Genomic DNA, 18,782 nt, shown 5'->3' on the forward strand with positions numbered 1-18,782 from the left:
GTCGCTGCTATTCCTTCCGGGTTCCAGCGCGCCACTATTTCAATGTTGACCCGTGCATATCCGCTTCCTCTTCCGGGTCCGGCGGCGGCAGGTATGGTGTTGGGAGGCTGAGGGCCGTCGGCGCCCATCCGCCCCCATCCGCGGCCCGGCGGGCGGTGGGGGGGTACCAGCGGGCCCGGGGGGGCTCCGGTGAGGGGCGGGCGGTGGTGCTGCCCGCGATGGGGCCGGTGGCGGGGGCAGAGCTGCGCGGCGGATAGGCCGGGCCTCCCCAGGCCTCCGCGGCGGAGCTCCCGGGCCGCAGCGAGCCGGTGCCCGCGGTTGCGGCGCTGTGCCCCGCATCTCTCCGGACCAGGCCCGAGGAGTGCCAGCCCCGGCGGCGGGGGGCTGCCCCGAGGGGCTCCGAAGGCGTCCGGCGGCGCGCTGGGGCCTTGCGCCGCTGCAGGAGCGGGGTGCTGGGTCCAGAGGAGGCTCCGGTTTGGGCCTAGAGCGTGACTAGTTCGGTTTGTCTTCAGATGAGATAGGAAGGAGAGTGCTGTGTTTGCTCCAGGTCGTTTTTTAGCCTTGCCGGTGACGCTGGTGGAAAACACGCAGTTGGTAAAGCTTTAAGAAATTTTCTAGGAGAGCATGACATCATACTGGTGAGACCAGGATGTTGAACTGCGTTCAAGTTAGTTCGGATGAAACTTCATTGCATATCACTTTCACAGAATCACAGAATGGTAGGGTTTGGAGGGGACCTTCGGAGATCATCTAGTCCAACCCTCTTGCCAAAGCAGGTTCACCTACAGCAGGCTGGACAGGAATACGTTCCATCCACTGTCACATGTTTTATTGTTTTTTTTTAACTGTAGTTGTGTTGGCTGTCATTGATGAGGAAGCGCTCTAATTTTCTTAAGGCTAATATAGAATCTGCAGCTGCTGATTCAGATCTAGCTTGGTGCTTCAGTGCAGGTGATGCTGTAATATGTGAGCTTCCATGTGGACACTGAGCCCTTTAACTACTGCTGCTTTGTTTTTGACTAATTTAGGTGTAAAAAATGGTTCAGCGCCTGACTTACCGCCGTAGGTTGTCCTACAACACAGCTTCCAACAAGACCAGACTGTAAGTAACACGTAGTTTCTAAGAAAACCTAATTTTTGAGAAAGTTAAGTTTAAGTTTTGATTGTTGCATTAACAAAGTATTTTTTTGCTGCATTTAGGTCCCGAACACCCGGGAACAGGATTGTTTACCTTTACACCAAGAAAGTAGGGAAGGCACCAAAGTCGGCATGTGGTATATGCCCAGGAAGGCTTCGTGGTGTAAGTATTAGCCTTACTGGCATAACTTTTTTTTTACAGCAATGTGTTTTTTCAGTAAAAAGAGCCTTTTCAAGTAATATGCCTGTTTCTTGATGAAGTGTTGTTGGAATGACTTTCTTTTTTAAAATACTCTTATCTTAATGTTGTAAACTTCAACTGGTAAAACAAGCTTTGAAAGCTTAACGAGTAAGTACTTTTTTAATGCCTGTGGTTCTCGTTGCTGTTATAACTGAACCTTCTTGTTCTGTAAGTTGTAACTGGATGAAATTTTTAGAGTTAAACTGAGGGGATTCTGTAGGTAGTAGGCTTTAAAAAAATTGCATAAGCCAAGTTTGACTTTTCGTTTTAGAAAAGAGGAATGAATGGTTTTAACATGGTATTTTTCTCCAAAATGTATTCTTGGTGTAATGCCATTGTGATGGAAATGCTTGAGTAATGCCTGTGAGCAGCTCCTACACTTGGGAAAACAATCTACGTTATGAACAATTTTTTAACGATGAATCTGTTGGTGAACCCCTGTGGTAGGATGAAAAAAAACAGCTTAGGAATGCTGAAGATGGCACATAAAACAAGCTGTGACTTCGCTTTTTTTCATTTTGAATAGTCAACTTCAGGTGGTGCTGCTTTTTTAAACCATTGAAGTGATTTATTTTTAATGTGGCTGTTAACCCAAAATTACTGTCTTAGGATACACTTCTCATTTTTGCTTTCTGTAGGTTCGTGCTGTGCGTCCTAAAGTTCTTATGAGGCTGTCAAAAACGAAGAAGCATGTTAGCAGAGCCTATGGTGGTTCCATGTGTGCTAAGTGTGTCCGTGACAGGTAAGCTTACAGAAATCTAACTTTATTCTTGAGGTTACTTCATCTGAGATTTTTGCATCTCGCTGTTCTCATAATGTGGGCCAAAATTTTGAAGACTCTTGTCCGACATTGGTGTATTAAAGTTGAGGGGGCATATTAGCAATGATGTGTGCGATTTTTGCCCCTAGGATTTGAGTTAGTTGCTGCACATGGAGCTCCTTTGTAAAGAGTTTATGTTCTTCATGATTTCTTACTGCAATGTTGCTTTGGTGCTAAACAGCCTGCTCATTCTGGATTTTTATTTTATATAATATATATGATACTCTCTTTATATATAAAATATATATACTATACTCTCTCTGTATAATATACATGATACTATATCCCCATAGTGAAGGTTTTTCTTATTCTGTGTTATGCAAAGATACTAGTGTAAGATCAGTTGAGCTTTTGGCTTCTTTGTGGTGTTTTGGGATTCAAAGATATTACTTGGTTGCACGGTAAGCATCTTTACATGGTTAAGCTTTAAGGTGGCCTTTGATGGGCCTCACTGAATTCAGTTTTATTGGGTAAGAACTTGTCGTGGTTAACCCCAGCCGTCAGCCAGGACCACACAGCCGTTCACTCATTCTTCTCCACTCCCAGTGGGATAGAGGAGGAGATTCGGAAGAAAAGGAAACTTTATGGGTTGAGATAAAGAAAGTTTGAAAGAATAGTGATGAAAGAGAAGATAATAATAATGATTAAAAAATACACAAAATAAGTGATGCAATACAGTTGCTCACTACCTGGTGATTGATTGCCCAGACCGTCCTTAGCAGGTATTGCGGATCCCTGCCCCCTGGCCATCCCCCACTTATATACTGGGCATGGCATCTGTAGTATGGAGTATTCCTTTGGCCAGCTTGTCCTGTCTATGCTCCCTCTCAGCTTCTATGGGAAGCTGAAAAAGTCCTTAATATAAGCATTACTTAGCAACAGCTAAAACAATATGTGTTATCAACATTATTCTCATACTAAACCCAAAACACAGCAGCTACTAGGAAGAAAATTAACTCTATCCCAGCTGAAGCCAGGACACAACTGTACGTCCTAGACTTCCTTGTCAATTTTGAGGAAAAAATGCGTATTGCAAAGAATGTCATCTCTATGAATGGTAATCAAAGCAGAGCTCCGGGGTCAGCAGTCTAATGCCAGATTTTTCATCTGTAGTGCAAATCTTCCTAGCATTTTCTTTGTTTGTTTGTGTGAGTTCTAGGCTCAATCACGTTAGGTGCCACCGAAGAGAGTGCAGATCCGTAGCATAACTTCTATTTGTCAAAAGTGGATTTGTCTTGAGTGTTTTCCCAAACACTTTGAGTTTGATAGGTCATTTTTAATACATGAGTATGCCTTATTCTTATTCTGCCCAAATCAAAAAACACAGTCACCTCGTTCTCTAATTAGCAGGTTTTCTCCTGCATCTGTTTAGTCATCTTTGATGTAGGTTTTGTGTACTGCGAAAGCAGCCATATATACTAAATGCATATGGAATGGCATTGTAATGTTTTAAGGTGGAAGAGCGTGTGGTGTATTTGTGCTTTTAACTCGAATCATCAAACAGGCTGTTGATGAGAGTACCATAACTTAGGTCCATCTGTATGGTGGCCCTACATGTCTTTCAGAAATAATCATACTTAGGCGTGACTTGACCTCCCAGGGTTTTCTCTGTTAAAATGCAAAGAAGCTTTAATCCTGAGAGGGAAACTGCTCTTGCTTTGGTAACTCGACTCGCATAAAGTTTTCTGTAGTTCTAAGGAAGGAAGCTGAGCGCGACTGGTCATACCAGTTCTGACTTTAAGAACAGCTAAATTAGTTTGCCAGTGAGGAGTTTTGCTTTTTGCCTCTGAAGTTAGTACTTCCTCGAGTGTTCAGCCATCCGGTATTACCTTGCTTGCCTACAAGCCGCTTGCCTTAAATTTGCAGGAATGGTAGGCCTTCTTCCCCCAAACTTCTACGTTGTCATTAGTACAGTAGTGACATTCTACAGTGCCACTGTTCCCATCTTTTGATGCTGGTATCAATGGTTTCCCTTTTTATGCAATTGTGGAACTAACACCACATGTGCAATGAATGTTGGAGACAGCAAAACTAGTTGTAACTTCGTCTTATTTTTGTGGTTTTGTTTAAGTGGATGCATATTGTAAAGTTCTTGTTTTTCCTTTCCAGGATCAAACGAGCTTTTCTTATTGAGGAGCAGAAGATCGTTGTGAAAGTGTTGAAGGCACAAGCACAGAGCCAGAAGTCAAAGTGAATCTATTTGTAGTTTCAGCCCAATAAATGAAAGCTCCACTTTTCTTGTGTCCTGTCATTCCACGAGTTGGTCAAAGCTGGTAGGAGCTGCTTCTCAAAGCTTGTATGATGCAGAATTGGGTTTTGGTGCTATAAAACCCATGGGTCAGGATGCTGTGTTCTGTGCTGCTGGCAGACAGGGAGATCAAGCAGGGGGAAGGAGGTCCAGTTAAACAGGACTTTCTCACAGTCCTGTAGAGAGGTTGGAGTAACTTCAAGCAGTGCAATTTTTTTTTTTCATAGCAACAGCTGGGTATGATGTCATCAGAGGACTTTGCTCCGAAGAAAGTTAGGAATCTGAACAAAGAAAAAGAAAGGGAGACTGACTAAAGACTGGAAGAGAGATTGTCAGGCGAAGAGGTGGGGTAGTATGGGCCTAAGGTAGTTTGTGCTGCAGTTATTGTTACTCAAATCTGAAGGTGGAGGGGAACTGACTTCTTGAAGCCAGTGCTGTATCCACCAGATGGTCACGTACCGCTACATCTGGATCTCCTGGAAGAAAGCCGCAGCTGTTGTATTCTGTTTGTTGTTGGGTGCTTCCTGGATCAGCAGTGGGAGGTACGATACAAGCAGAACTCTGGGGACCAGGTGGGATAGATCTTCCGTGGCTTCCAGAATTAGGTTTTAGAGAAGCAATTTATGCCTCTGGTATTGAAGCAAAGTTATGTTGGATCTTTATCAGTGAGGCTGTAATAGTAATGTAAAAAGCAATTGTAAAAGGTAGAAAATGGGCTTGTTTTGCTTCTTTGCTTCATTCTGTTGTGTAGAGAGAACTGTAAATGTGCCTCCAGCACTGCCCAGGAGTGCTTTAACGCACTTGGGGTAATTCTTGCATTACCTGTGGGAGCAGTGATGTTCTTCACCCTCACCTCTGAATTTTTGGAACTTCGTGTGACAAGAAGTAGGTATCTGTTGTGACCAATAACAGATCTTTGGGATTTTTAAATAACTTTTTTTCCCCCCCCCAAAAATAGTGAGCTCAACCACTGGAATAAGGAAGGGAGGGGAAATAATTAGTGGGTGCGCAGCCTCACTGGGAGCAGCAAGGGTGCCGTTTGAAGAGGTTTCTGAGATGACCTGTGGAGTCTGCTCAGGCTGCGGCTCAGAGAGATATTCATTCCTCCACCTGGCTGTCCCCTCTCTGTTCACACACACCGTGTCCAGCTCTGAAGCTTGTCAGGCTGTGCAGCCAGCCAAGACACATCACAGAAAACTGAGTTGGTGGAAAAACCTGCCCTTTTGGTGTTGGCGAGCTGGTCCCTTGGGTCAGCTGCCTGCTAACTCCTAGCGGTGGCGTTGGTGCCTCCTGGGTTCAATGACAGGAGATGGCGGTGGTCTGGGATAACTGACTTAACGCTGTGCTTGGTGAAAGGAGCTGCACCTCCCCAAGAATTTACAGTGCCCCAAGCCATTAAAATAATCTCGAAAGGGATAAACATAGCAGCTAACTCATCTAGCTTTAAGTATGAAGCATTTCTTTCTCCTCAGCGTTGTTATGCTAAAGCTCGTTCCCAAGGCTGTAGCTAATTACAGGAGGTTCTAAGACTAATGTTAGTACCCTGACAGTTTTAGGTGCTGTTACTATAGTTAGTTTACAAGGTTAAAGTTTTATTAGTTGTTGCTTTACTGTGCTAGTGCAAACTTCAGGACTTTGGCATGCTGGAAAAACGATTTTAAAGCAGGAGCAGAAAGTAGGGCAGGCGTGTCTAACCTGCCCCAAAATGCTCTTGTTTTATGTTAAAACCTCTGGGATTAGAATTTTTCTCGGGGCTTTTGGAGAGGAGGTGAGGTGGAGGGAGAATAACATTGGAATAATTAGGAGAAATGTCATCTGCTGACTGGGAGATTTCACTGGGAGGGAGGTTTTTCCAAAAGGGAGCGCTAAGGCTGAAAACAGCTAATTACAGTGACATGATTGCACTGAAAGGCAGCTGAGGTATGAGTTAGAAGTATCACAAGCGAAGTGTCACTATAATAGGACCCTTAATTTTTTTCTTTTTTTTTTTTTAACAGCTTTGGAAAACTGTTCTCAGAGCAGGTTGTGGAGGGTGGGACCCCCATGGGTGCCTGGGGGAGGCACGCACCTTTGCCGGGGGCATGTGCTTTTAAACATCCTCAGGTAACCTGCTGCAAGGGGTTGGTATTGAAGTGGTTTTTCCTCCCTCTGGCCGGTGTTAAATTTAATTCTGCCTGCTGAAAGGCATCAGTCTTCCGGTTTGGTTTTTTTTGGTGGTGGTTTGTTTTTTTTTTTTTTTTTTATGGACCTGTTGCTTCCCTTCAGCTAGCGCTCTCATTCAGCCCCTGCCCGTCGGGTGCCTTTTCTTGAAGGGTGAGGCCTTCTCCGGATTTTTTCCTTTCCCACGGGCCCGTCTCTCCCCAGCCCGGCCCTCCCAAGCGCACACGCGGGACGTGGGTTTTCCTTCCCCCACTGCCCCCTACCCCGCCGCAGCTCTCGGGGCCGCTTCGCCGCAAAGAGCGCTCCCGCTCCTTGGCGGCGGCTGCGGGGCGGGCGCTGCACCTGCCCGCGGTGCGTATTCCGTAAGGAAGGCCGGTGGCGAGCGCTCCTGTACCCACAGGGGCACACGCGTGTCCGCGGCCGCCAGCCCGGCGGGGGGCGGCCATGTGGCTGCCAGCCCTTGGGGGCGTGGCCCGCGCCCCTGGCCCCGCCCCAAGCGCCTCGCCGTTACCCAGCACCGACACGTCAGGCCTGATGGGTCCTGGCAGGTGAGTAATAGGGATAGATCGTCCAGCGGCGTGCGGTCTGCGTTTCTAGATGTGTTTTGCGCAGAAAAAAAACCTTTTTGCTTTATTTCGGTCATTTCCGCCTGGGCATAGCTTTTGTGTCCTTCGTTAGGTTGGGTTTTTAAAAAGTTTGTTTATTTGTCTCTGTCAGGACGTGGCAGCCAATTTCCGTTTCCGCCTTCGTGTCCGGTGTGGGAGGGCGGGCGAGGCGGGGAGGGCAGGGCAGGGCAGGGAGCAGGGCCGTCGCGGCTCTCTGTGGGCCGCACCGCCGCCATGGAGACGCTGTACCGCCTGCCCTTCGCCGTGCTTGAGTGCCCCAACATCAAGCTGAAGCGGCCCAGCTGGGTGCACATGCCCTCGGCCATGACCGTGTACGCGCTGGTGGTGGTTTCCTACTTCCTCATCACCGGAGGTGAGGCCGGGGCGGGCCGTGAGGGAGAGAGAGATCCCGCTTAGGGACTATCCCGCTCTCTGGAGCGCGTTGCTGGCCCCTGCCCCGGGTAGCGGAGCTACAGCTGCCGCCGGCCCCGTGTCCGGCTCCAAATCGGTCATAAAACACGAACCTCGGGCAACCCCGAGCGTCCGCGCCATGTTAGGGTAGTTCTCGCCGGTTGCTGACACGAGTGGAAGGTGATGTGCTCGCTTTTGTCCCCACAGGGATTATCTACGACGTGATCGTGGAACCTCCCAGCGTGGGGTCGATGACAGACGAACACGGACATCAGCGGCCGGTGGCCTTCTTGGCATACAGGTAGGAGCAGGGCTCTGCCCCCACCCGCGAGGCGCTACGAGTGCCTAACCACAAGTGAATAAACCTGCCTGGCAGAGCTGTGCATCTGGTCTTCTTTGAGCTGTCTGTGCAAGGCAGGATCTGTTCTATACCAGTCCTTGGTGTGCAAGTATTTGGGGGGGAGGAGGGGAAGCAGCATTGGAATAAGTAGAAATAGAAAAAGAACAGTCCTTTTAAGCTTTTAAAAATAAACAGTTTGGTGAGAAGGAAGTTTTGAGCTGGCAATACTTCTCTTTCTTCCAAACCTTTGCTATTAAAGTTGAGGTTTATCGTAGATGCGGACACATTTGGTTATATTTCATAGCAGCATACATGTTTGTGAAACCTTCAGTTTTAAACTCTAGTGTAATCGGGACTCTTGTGTCTGAGAGTGGGAAGCACAGTTACAAATGTGTAACAACAGTGTCGTCTTTGAGTCTTTTGCTTCTGTTGCTGAAAATAAGTTAGAAATTGCTTAGTAACAAATTGGTCTGAAGAGGGTTAAATCTACATTCGTAACTGTGCTTTTTTTTTATGTGCGTGGAAACAAATTTTTGTTAAATACCGAAAGAGTTCTTTGAATCTGTGAGGTCTGTGACCTGCCTCATGTACAGATTTTGACTTGGACTAGATGTAGTATATGTCTTGGACTGGCTTGGATTGTTGCAATGTAGATGAATCGGGCTACTGCAGGGACTTGATAGCACTCAAGTACAAGTCAGTGAAAACAACGTGAAAGAAGATGAAATTAATTGTTTTCAGGGTGTGAAACAATAATTATAATCTTAATTTCTGTATTGGCATCCACAGTAGTTTCATCCATGACAATTTTATGAGGTTGTTGGTATTGCTAATTACAAGGATAGGAAAATGGTTCAGTGATTGTGGGAAGCAGAAGACTTGTGATCCAGGTGCAATATTCTTTTTCCGTTTCGGTTTCCCCTCTCTCCATCTGAGCTCTGTAAGAAGGAAATCCATCCGTGGGGACTGACAGAGAGCTGGGGCACTTTGAGGCTGGGTCCTCACAATCAATGTGTGCAGGCTCAGTGAGCCGGAAGCAAAACATACTGCAGGCAAGAACCACTTTTGCTGTGTGCTGGAACCAGCAGATGTGCTTCATGTGCTGACGTAGTGCTTTGAGGGGGATTAGTACTGAGATGAGGATTCAGGCACTGCTGTGCCTCAATGTCAGGTTGGAAGAAGACTTGGAAAGCTCTTTGGCCCAGGGGTCGTGGGTGAAACCAGGTGCTACTTTGGATTAGATATTTCTGAAAACTGGTGATCTTGCGTGGTAGCCAGTAGTATACACTATTGTGTATAAAACCATTAGTATGCATGGCTGGTCACCTTGCAAACTATCAGTTCCAGACATAAATTACACATTAAAGCCTTGATGTAATTTCATAACGTCAGTTTTCATACCTAGTTTTTGTTCAAAAGCCAGCCATCAAAATGAATCATCCTGTGTATTTGTACAGCTAAAGAAGGTTGAGTAGGTGGAGTTTGAAATGTGTAAATAATTTCTTTAATCTTTTTCTGACTTGTCTTCCCTTCACCCTTTTTCTTATCTTTTTTTTTTTTTTCTTTAGAGTAAATGGGCAATATATTATGGAAGGGCTCGCATCCAGCTTCCTCTTCACAATGGGCGGCCTAGGCTTCATAATTCTGGATCGATCCAATGCACCAAATATCCCCAAGCTGAATAGGTTTCTTTTGCTTTTTATTGGATTTGTCAGCGTCCTTTTGAGCTTCTTCATGGCCAGAGTTTTCATGAGGATGAAATTACCGTAAGTGATTTAATGCTCTTTCAGCTTTTCTTCTCTCCTGTGGCTCGTGTGTGCCTATGTTAAATTTAAGAGTAACAGAAAATACAATGAGGTATGCTAAAGATCTGCAGCTTGGCTATAAGTTGCTTTTTTCAACTCTCTGTTGCAACAAGCTACCTTGAATGAGGGGTGTGATGCTTTTGGGGCCAGCTCCCATAAGATTGTGCTGGGGTTCAAAAAAGGTGACAGTTCCCGGTACGTCAGAAGACATGATCAGTGAATCTGACTTAAAATAAATTTTGAAGTAGACTGAGTATGTACTGGTCAGGTAAAAGTAATTACAAGCTAGGGCTTTGAGGAAAAATCAAGTGTCAAAGAACTGGAAGAAAGGTAAATGAGTTCTTTATACTGACAGCGTACATGAGAGATCTTAACTATAAGAGCTGATGACAGCAGTAGAGTGTTCAGGAACATCTATAGCAGTTCTAAAGTAAAGATGATGTCTCAGGTTTTTTTTGTTGCTCAAAAACTGAATGTCACATTGAAGCATACAATATATGTGATGTTTTAATACATCTATATTCACAGATCAAAAAGTGGGAAAGATCTGGAGCTTTTTGGCTATGCAAAATCAAAATGCAGGATTTTCATCTCCCCCCCCCCCCCCCCCCCCTTTTTATTTCTCAGTCCATGTATTTCACTTAGAATAGCTGAAAGCTGATGTTTGGAGGTATTGGCAGTTAGTTTCTGAAGTAGCTCCATGCGGTGTTGACTTAACAGTGACAGCCATTCCACCTTTCTTAAATATTTTTTTTTAATGTCTGCAGTGTAGTTAAAAATTTTTGTTTCATAACACAGAATTGATGGGTTCCCTGGCAGCAGGTAGCTGGATTAAGGACCTGCTCTATGTTTTCTGGCTTCATTGGTACACGTGTCCTAACAATTCTCTTTCTTAAACTTGTAAAAGAAACAGGGCTTCAGAGAAACAGAAGAGGAAAAAGAGGCCAGAGTTGTGTTGAGTGCCAGAAAATGTTGGGTTGTACTGCGTATCTTAACACTGGTAGTTTGTGAAAGGGTACAAATAAAGAGCCTTTCACAGAATGTAACCTGGGCTTCAGAAATTCTAAACAATTACCGAAGCTGGATTGAGAACAGGCGAATCCATTTTCAGTGTTCATTGAAGAAAATCAACTGAGGAAGGAGTGTGTACTTAAGCTGGCCTGTTTGTACCTTGGGCAGGATTTATTGTTTTAAATATTTTGTTTTAAGACTACATCCTTGAATTTTGAGGAGTGCTGCCTGTGTTTGCTAACCTTTTTTCTAACTTTTTTTTTTTATGTAGGGGCTACTTGATGGGTTAGGACCTCTTATGATGTATGAAAGCCCAAGCAGAATTTACCCCTCTTCATGAAGTGTTTAAGAAGTAGCAGCAAGAAACAAATCCTGTAGTCACCATCCACAGGAGAGCTGGCCATGAGAAACAACTGGGGAAAGAGTGCTTTCTCTGCAAACAAACTCTCATTACCAATGGCTGATCTGTAATTTTGAATGTTTTATCATTTCTGTTTTAGAGCTTTTGAAAAGAGCAAGTTACCTAGCTGGGTTTTTATTTTATATCCCAACTCAGTATGAAATAGAGAACCTGTCTTTAGTTCTACCTGAAATGAGCATTAGCCACTGGCTTGATGGTTCTTTGTTGCAGGTCTGTCTCCTCTTTCCCATGTGGGACAATTATATGTGTGAATCGGAGAAGAAACACCTGAAATGTCTCTTTCCAGGCTATAATTAGAAAATTGGTAACTTTGGATGCTTTACAGTCAAAATACGATGTGTCTGAAATTATTTCAAAGGCACCTTTTGCCTTCATATTAATGACTCTATGTGAGCAAATCCAGACATGCACTGGGAAAGGCGAACTGTATGAATGTGCATTTCTTTCTGAAAAAGTGTACGAAAGGAGCCAAATAAAAATTATTTTCTACAAAATTATTTTAATTCTATGCAGTTTCTGTAGCTTTTTCTTGTGTGTGTGGCCTGTTCTACATCCAGGCTTGAGATGCCATACCGTGAGCACATAATTTCAGCTTTATTTTTCACTATTGGATAATGACTTTTTTATTATTTTTTTTAAGTATCAGGGACAAGAAATCTCATATTTTCCATGAAATCGTACTGTATCCAAACGACATACTGTTATCAGTAGCCAAGAAAACTTACTTCTGAAGCTGCTGCTTTTTTGTGTTTGAGGCAAGGCTCCAACTTTGTCTTCATTTTAAAAGATTGAATGTTACTATCATGTTTCATTGAAATAATGTATTATATTCTGGGAGATGGAAGGATCCCTCCATATCTCCAGAAGTGTCTTTTGCAAGCCATATGTGTTTGAAGCGCTATTTTCAACTATATAATAACTGTCAGTGAGCAATGTTGTTTTTTCTGTAATTGTGAAGTAAGTATTACTGTTCACCTACTTAATCAAATTTCTGAGCTAGCTGTTAATGCTGTTAATCGTCTGCCCTCAGGATGTGTCACTTCCACCCCCTCATTCTTATATACAATATGACTTCTGCATTTGCTCATGTTATATGTTTGTCATTAAGATTTAAGGTAGCTTAAGCTGTTTTATGAGGGTCATAACTGCAAAGTTTCCAGTCTTTTTCGAAGCGGTTATCTTTTGGTCGCTCTGGTTTTGGTGGGACATATGCTTACCCTCAACAGGGAGTATTGATATGACGTAAGTCAATAACTCGATATGTAAGTCAACTTTTTAATGCAGCTGAGAGGGAAGTCAAACCAGAAAGTCACTTCGCTAATTGAGATTCCTCCGTCCCAGTACTTGTCCCACTGCAGTTCAGCCTCCAAGTTTGCAGCTGATTCTAAATCAGTGTGCTCTTAAACAGTGGTTTTAATGGCACAGTTGAATGCCTGTGTTCTGTGAAATGCATTTGATTATAATTGCATGCTAGGTGACATAATTTGGAACAAATAAAGCACACTTGTGAGGTAGAAGATAGTTTTGGGAGAGTAAAACTAAGATGATGACTCTGCAACAAACAAGGTTAAATTATCCCTTATGTCTCTTTGGTCACAGGCTACGAACTAGATCTGGTATGATCCTCTGCCAAAGCATGAGGCACAGAGAGAATCAGGAAAAGGAATGCAGAGCAGAAGACAGACCACAGAAATGAGGAGTGTGCTAGGTAGGAAGATCTGAGAATGCAAAACTGGAGACTGGTTCATTTTGGATGTGGGTTGGAGGCTTCTTGGTCACCGAAGGAAAAATTTCTACTGAGCACTGTCAGATTGCAAAGAAGAGGTATTGCTATGTGTTATAGGAATCCCGTTTCGGTTCAGAAAAGGCTGGTATTTTCTGTAAACGTATGCTGTTCTTCATATGTAACAGCAGGTGGCCTCTCTCTGCTGTAGGGGTTTAGGATAGTAATAGGAATTTTTCAGTGTCTGAAAGAAAACTTCCTCTAACTAGTGACAATATCTATCTGTGTTTGGTGCTCACGTCTTCTAGGGTGAACTTTGCTAGGTTGTGGGGTGGGAAATCAAAAACAAAATTGAAACACTGTGATAAAGGTAAAGCAGAGCTTATAGGAACGCATCTTTCCACGATTAAAAACAGAAGTTTGGTCTACTTCCAGGTGCAACAAAAAAGAGTCAGGCTGAGGTGCAGAGGTCTTGATTTTCTGGCTCTCTTGCTGGAGAAAATACTGAATCCATGACTCCCTTGTAGGCTTCAGTACAATCTCTGAGTGATGATGCCTAGTCAATATAGTCAGGAAGAGATATATAACCTGTGTAGCTTTTGAAAGTGAATATATACATATATGAACTGGATTTAACTTCATTCACCACACTGGGTTTTTTTTACCCAGTGAAGCATACGCCTGTCCAAGCCATGAGCAGCCAGTTTCTCTGGGAGAATGCTGTGGGAAACAGTGTTAAAGGATTTACTGAAGTCTAGGTAGACAACATCCACAGCCTTTCCCTCATGCACTGAGCAGGTCACCTTGTCATAGAAGATCAGGTTAGTCAAGCAGGACTTGCCTTTCATAAACCCATGCTGACTGGGCCTGATTGCCTGGTTGTCCTGTGCGTGCCACATAATGGCACACAAGAGGATCTGCTCTACCACCTTCCCCAGCACCGAGGTCAGACTGACAGGCCTGTAGTTTCCCAGATCCTCCTTCTGGTCCTTCTTGTAGATGGGTGTCACATTTGCTAACTTCCAGTCAACTGGGACCTCCCCAGTTAGCCAGGACTGCTGATAAATGGTGGAAGTGGCTTGACAAGACCTTCCGCCAGCTCCCTCGGTATCCTTGGGTGGATCCCATCTGGCCCTGTAGACTTGTGTGTGTCCAAGTCACTTACCATTTCCCCTTGGATTATGGGGGCTTCATTCCGCTCCCCATCCCTGTCTTCCAGCTCAGGGGGCTGGGTACCCAGAGAACAACTGGTCTGACTATTACAGACTGAGGCAAAGAAGGCATTAAGTCCCTCAGCCTTTTCCTCAGCCTTTGTCACTATGTTTCTACCGGGACCAAAAAAGGATGGAGATTCTCCTTAGCCCTCCTTTTGTTGTTAATGTATTTATAGAAACATTTTTTATCATCTTTTATGACAGTAGCCAAATTAAGTCCTAGTTGGGCTTTGGCCCTTCTGATTTTCTCCCTGCATAACCTCACAACATCTTTGTAGTCCTTCTGAGTTTCCTGCCCTTTCTTCCAAGGGTCATAAACTCTCCTTTTTTTCCTGAGTTCCAACCAAAACGCTCTGTTCAGCCAGACCAGTCTTCTCTGCCAGCTCATCTTTCAGCACATAGGGACAGCCTGCTTGTGTGCTTTTCCTTCTTGAAGAATGTCTTCCTGGACTCCTTTGCACTTCAGGACTGCCTCCCAAGGGATTCTGTCAACCGATCTCCTGAGGAGGCCAAAGTCTACCCTCTAGAAGCCCGAGGTGGCAGTTCTGCTAAACACCCTCCTTGCTTCTCCAAGAATCAAGACGTGTTTGGAAGATCTGTGTCACTGAGACAATTTTTGGAGGGAGGGGGACACTTCAGCCATTTTGAGGAAATACTGATATTTGAGGAAATACTCTTGCTGGTAAAGAAAGATCAGTGTGGCATTAGACTGCCATTAGACATTCTTGCTAATTTACAGCATTCTATTTCTAAATATCTTGTACTTAATAGAATTTTGCTTAGGAGGCTGAAAGTGCTTCAGTTAACTACTTGCAAAGCTGGATACTTCTTCACAGAATACTGCTTGATGTGGTTACTATAATCTGCCTATTTCCAGTTCCAGTTGTTTATTTTATATGCGTAAATATATGTTCTTCATCTATGAATTAGGAAGCACTAGATATTAGACTTCTTAAGAGTTACAGTCTTAGAAACTAAGACAATCCTAAATTTCTTCTGCTGCTCCCAATACAGGGAGCCAGCGAGGGTATGATGAAGACAGCAATTCTCATTTATTTTCCTGACACACATGGAAATGCTGCTTACAATGGAAACTGTTTTCCTACAGCATAGCAATGTCTGTGGCAATGTAATTGGTATTGCACGTTTGTGAATCTGATGATTGTATTTTTCCTTCAGCATTAACAATTTTCCTCACAAAAAGGGTTTCAGCAATAGCTCTGGCCTATTTTTAGAATTTCTAATTGCCACTTCTCAACTTTGCAGTTAATTTAGAATATTTTTCTTCTGGAACATGGTTAAAGAGGGGAGGGTTGAAACCATTACAAGAAAGCAATTAGAACAATTGTAAGAATCTTAGAAGGAGAACATTTTGTAACGCTCTGCAGTCGCATTGAGACTTTTCAGCTATACTGATGATTGGAGAAATCTGGATTTCGGTGACAGCAAAAAATACAGCTAATGCATCGAACTCTTCTTAAAGGGTAGTGTTTCATGGGAAGCAGCTACTAGAAATATGGGAGTTTCTAGATGATTTGGTTTCTTTGGCAAGAACTAATTATACTGGTGTCCTTTTTGTTTGACATGGATACCCATCAGCTAAGAACTGGACTGAGACCATGAGCTCGTTTTAGAGCAACAGCTGTGGCACTATAATGGGAGTCAAGCATGTCTGACTTGCATCAGGTTTTAATTGGAGATATGGATGCGAGGCACTGCATTCTGATATCTAGCATCTTGAATCTATAATGCAACTTGCCGAGCTCCTGTTTAGTGATATCAGTTTAGTTACTAATGTTCTTTGGGTATGAGATGGAGTTTCACTTCATCATTTAACTATCCCATGTGGGTTCTATAAATGTCTTCTTAGAGTGTTCTACCTGCAGGCTGCAAGAAATAGTATTTAGCTATGAGTAAATCAGATCAATATGGTATCATCTGCTGCCTTATGCATGCAAAAAACCGACGCTTGTTATTTTCTTCTTTTTTTGGTATCAGTTTTCACTACAAAGATCAATGTTGAGGTGGGGACTGGTATGCCTTTGTTGTCGGTGTTAATTGTATGCCCTTAGCTGGAAAGAGGGAAAGAAAAATTTTGAAAGGACTCAGACTGGTTGTGTTATTCTAGAGTAACCGTGAAAGTTAAACTTTTTCTATGTTACTTAGTAGACAGACTGAAACAATTTCAGAACTTCTAGTTATTTCTGACAGCTTCTTGATGATACATAATATGTTGACTATATTCAGCCTTCCAGTACCTCATCCATCTTTAAATGCAGATGGAGAGTGTGAGGGATGGAGAATAATAATAAAAAAAAAAGCTTAACTTCAGTCTGAAGAAAAAGTTTTTTGGGCGGAGGAAGCATTTTAAGCACCTGGAAGAAGATGGCAAAAAGATGAGCAGCCAGCTTGGATTTTTAAAGAATAAGTCATACAAAGAAAAAAGCCATACATGAGAGTTATGGGCCCCATGGATAGAAGAAAAGCAGATGTTTAAGCTGTATCTTTTGGTACTGTCTTGCATGTTATGGAAACTTGGCTTAGCCGAAACAACTATAAACTGGATACCAAAGTACTTTGAAAACCCTTCTCAGAGTGTTTACTGATTAATTGATGTTATTCTATCAACGTGGAAAGATAATTTATTTTTGAGGTCTGTCTTGTGGCTGGTTTTGTTCAACACCCAGTGACCTGGATCAAGTAGGGAGTTGCTACTAAATTAGCAGAAATAATATAACTCGGAGATTGCTGGGAGGGCAGAATCAGGATGCATAATGATCTTAACAAATCAAAAAGAGTGGCCTAAAAAAAGTAGGCTGATTTATTCTTTCTAGGAACAAGTGCAAAATACCAATGCTATTCAAGCAGAATAACTGACGAAATGTGCGATTCCTCAGAGTAAGTCGTTGGGTTCTGCTGCACCTTAAGCTGAAGAGGAGCGTGTGTCTTTTGTGGAGCAATACAACATCACACTGAGATCTTTGCAAAACTTTTAACTACAAAGTATATGAGGCATAAAAGTAAGTGTGAAAAGGAAAGTAGTAATTTCCTTTCTGTGTCAGTAGCAAATAGAGCTTAAATAGCAGCAAGGAAAAGTTGGGATAATACTAGAAAAATATTTTGGGGGGTAAAATAGTTGACTACTGGACTAGATGGTCTGTGGCAGTGATAGAATTACTGCTGTGCAGAGCTTTAAGAACAAGCTAGGAAAATGCCTGTTAAAATCTGCAGATACATCTGGCCTTGTTTTGGGGTGAGCGATTGGCTTCTTGAGTTGTCTTCCAGCGGCTGCCCATCTTTATTATTCCATGGATGAGAACAACATTTTTGACTTTCCAGTCACTGACGCTCTCTGTCTTTAAAAAAGGTATGGAAAGGCCTTTGTAAATAAGTAAATCTGTCCTTTAAAAATATCCCTGTGTGCAGTTGTGGGACGGAATCCTGCTGGCCTCGGTTCAGTCTGAAAAAATCAAGTAGTTATATGACCAAGACATGACAGCAGAGAGTAGCTCCACTGACTGCCTCCTGCCAGAACAGAAAATGAATTCGCTGTTGGGGTAAGGAAAATAGAAATGTATGGACGAATGTTTAAGGCCTTTTCCTTTCCTCATCTCCATGTTAGTCTTTCACCTAAAATGTGTTACAATTAAGCAGCTGTCAGTATAGCTGCCGTATTACAACAGGATGAAGAGTGGGTGGAGGGAGCCTGTGGTAATTCTAGGAAGTATTTTGCTGATGGAGCTTTCTCTCTGTTTCTGCCTTCTCTGAGCTGGAGCAGCAGTAAGACACTAATACACTTTTCAATTACACAGGCTTCTCCAGATTCCGCCTTTCAGGAACTGTGCTCCACTGACCCATGGAATTTAACTTCATGTTTAAACTTCATGTTTTACCCAAGCATGTCTGCCTCTGTCTGCTACAGTTGGTTGTTAAACCAGCTCTGAACTACTGTGTTTCGTCTCCTTTTGCTGGCCTGCTACTGGACTGAGCTCTTTTCAAGGGACTTAGACTATTGTCTTTCAGCAGCTGCCATCCCTTGTTTCTTTGCTGTTGTTCTAGACTTCCGAGTTTTGGGACACCACTGCTGGTTTTGATTGCTCTCTTTCTAACTGCTGTGGTATTTCTGGCTTCAAAGGCAGAAATTTGTCAGTCTCCTCAGCTCTTCCACTTCCTTATTCCTCCTTCTCTGGTACTTTCTCTTTTATCACACTGAAATCCATCACTTACCCCCACCAGCCACTTGGCAATCCATCAGCCTTGCTCCTCTTGGCTTTCATACCTCTCTGTTCCTTCTGTTCTGACTACAGGTCCTTTAATTTTCCCTGCTGACCACTGTCTGAGCTACTTCACCCTGCCCTGACTCCACACTTCATTAGCTCCTGCTATCCGTGGCAAAGCTCAGCCTCCTGGCTTCTTTCATCCTTTCAGCCTCTCTCATCCTCTGGTTGTTCCTTTGACTGTTCCAGTTTTCTCTTAGCTGTCTCATATCTTTGTCTTTATTGTTCTACACTCCACACCATCTGTTGTGCTGCTGCCTGCATGACTCATCCTGAAAACAATAAAAATCCTACTGCATCCCCAAGCATTACACTAGGGAGCCAGCGAAGGCACTCCTGTATCCAAAATCTACATCAACAGCAGTCAAG

The 18,782-nt window shown here is 43.5% G+C and overlaps 2 protein-coding genes across 3 annotated transcripts in view; both read left to right on the forward strand.

Annotated features, from left to right (window-relative positions):
* Positions 1–11,696, forward strand: part of OSTC (oligosaccharyltransferase complex non-catalytic subunit) — a 204,686-nt gene extending 192,990 nt beyond the window's left edge. The window contains exons 1-5 of one of the 2 annotated variants that reach the window (XM_054203796.1): positions 7,103–7,154; positions 7,324–7,584; positions 7,830–7,923; positions 9,531–9,728; positions 11,050–11,696. In XM_054203796.1, coding sequence (XP_054059771.1) covers positions 7,446–7,584; positions 7,830–7,923; positions 9,531–9,728; positions 11,050–11,068 — 450 coding nt within the window. In that variant the 5' untranslated portion in view covers positions 7,103–7,154; positions 7,324–7,445 and the 3' untranslated portion in view covers positions 11,069–11,696. Of the gene's footprint in view, positions 1–7,102; positions 7,155–7,323; positions 7,585–7,829; positions 7,924–9,530; positions 9,729–11,049 lie in introns of those variants that run through there. The other variant, XM_054203797.1, reaches the window with a different exon arrangement.
* Positions 1,023–4,435, forward strand: RPL34 (ribosomal protein L34). The gene is made up of 4 exons (XM_054203798.1): positions 1,023–1,102; positions 1,201–1,300; positions 2,017–2,120; positions 4,308–4,435. Exons 1-4 carry the CDS (start codon positions 1,038–1,040, stop codon positions 4,390–4,392), a joined length of 354 nt encoding a protein of 117 aa, XP_054059773.1. The 5' UTR covers positions 1,023–1,037; the 3' UTR covers positions 4,393–4,435.
* Positions 11,697–18,782: the final 7,086 nt, after the last annotated feature.

The sequence above is a fragment of the Rissa tridactyla genome, chromosome 5 (assembly GCF_028500815.1).
Source record: "Rissa tridactyla isolate bRisTri1 chromosome 5, bRisTri1.patW.cur.20221130, whole genome shotgun sequence".
Lineage (NCBI taxonomy): Eukaryota > Metazoa > Chordata > Aves > Charadriiformes > Laridae > Rissa > Rissa tridactyla.

What these genes read in the sequence shown, in the direction of transcription:
- RPL34 (XM_054203798.1), top strand. Translation starts at nt 1,038, where the DNA reads ATGGTTCAGCGCCTGACTTACCGCCGTAGGTTGTCCTACAACACAGCT. An exon ending in GCCCAGGAAGGCTTCGTGGT is followed by an intron (nt 1,301 to 2,016) that starts GTAAGTATTAGC and finishes TGCTTTCTGTAG; the next exon opens with GTTCGTGCTGTGCGTCCTAA. An exon ending in GCTAAGTGTGTCCGTGACAG is followed by an intron (nt 2,121 to 4,307) that starts GTAAGCTTACAG and finishes TTTCCTTTCCAG; the next exon opens with GATCAAACGAGCTTTTCTTA.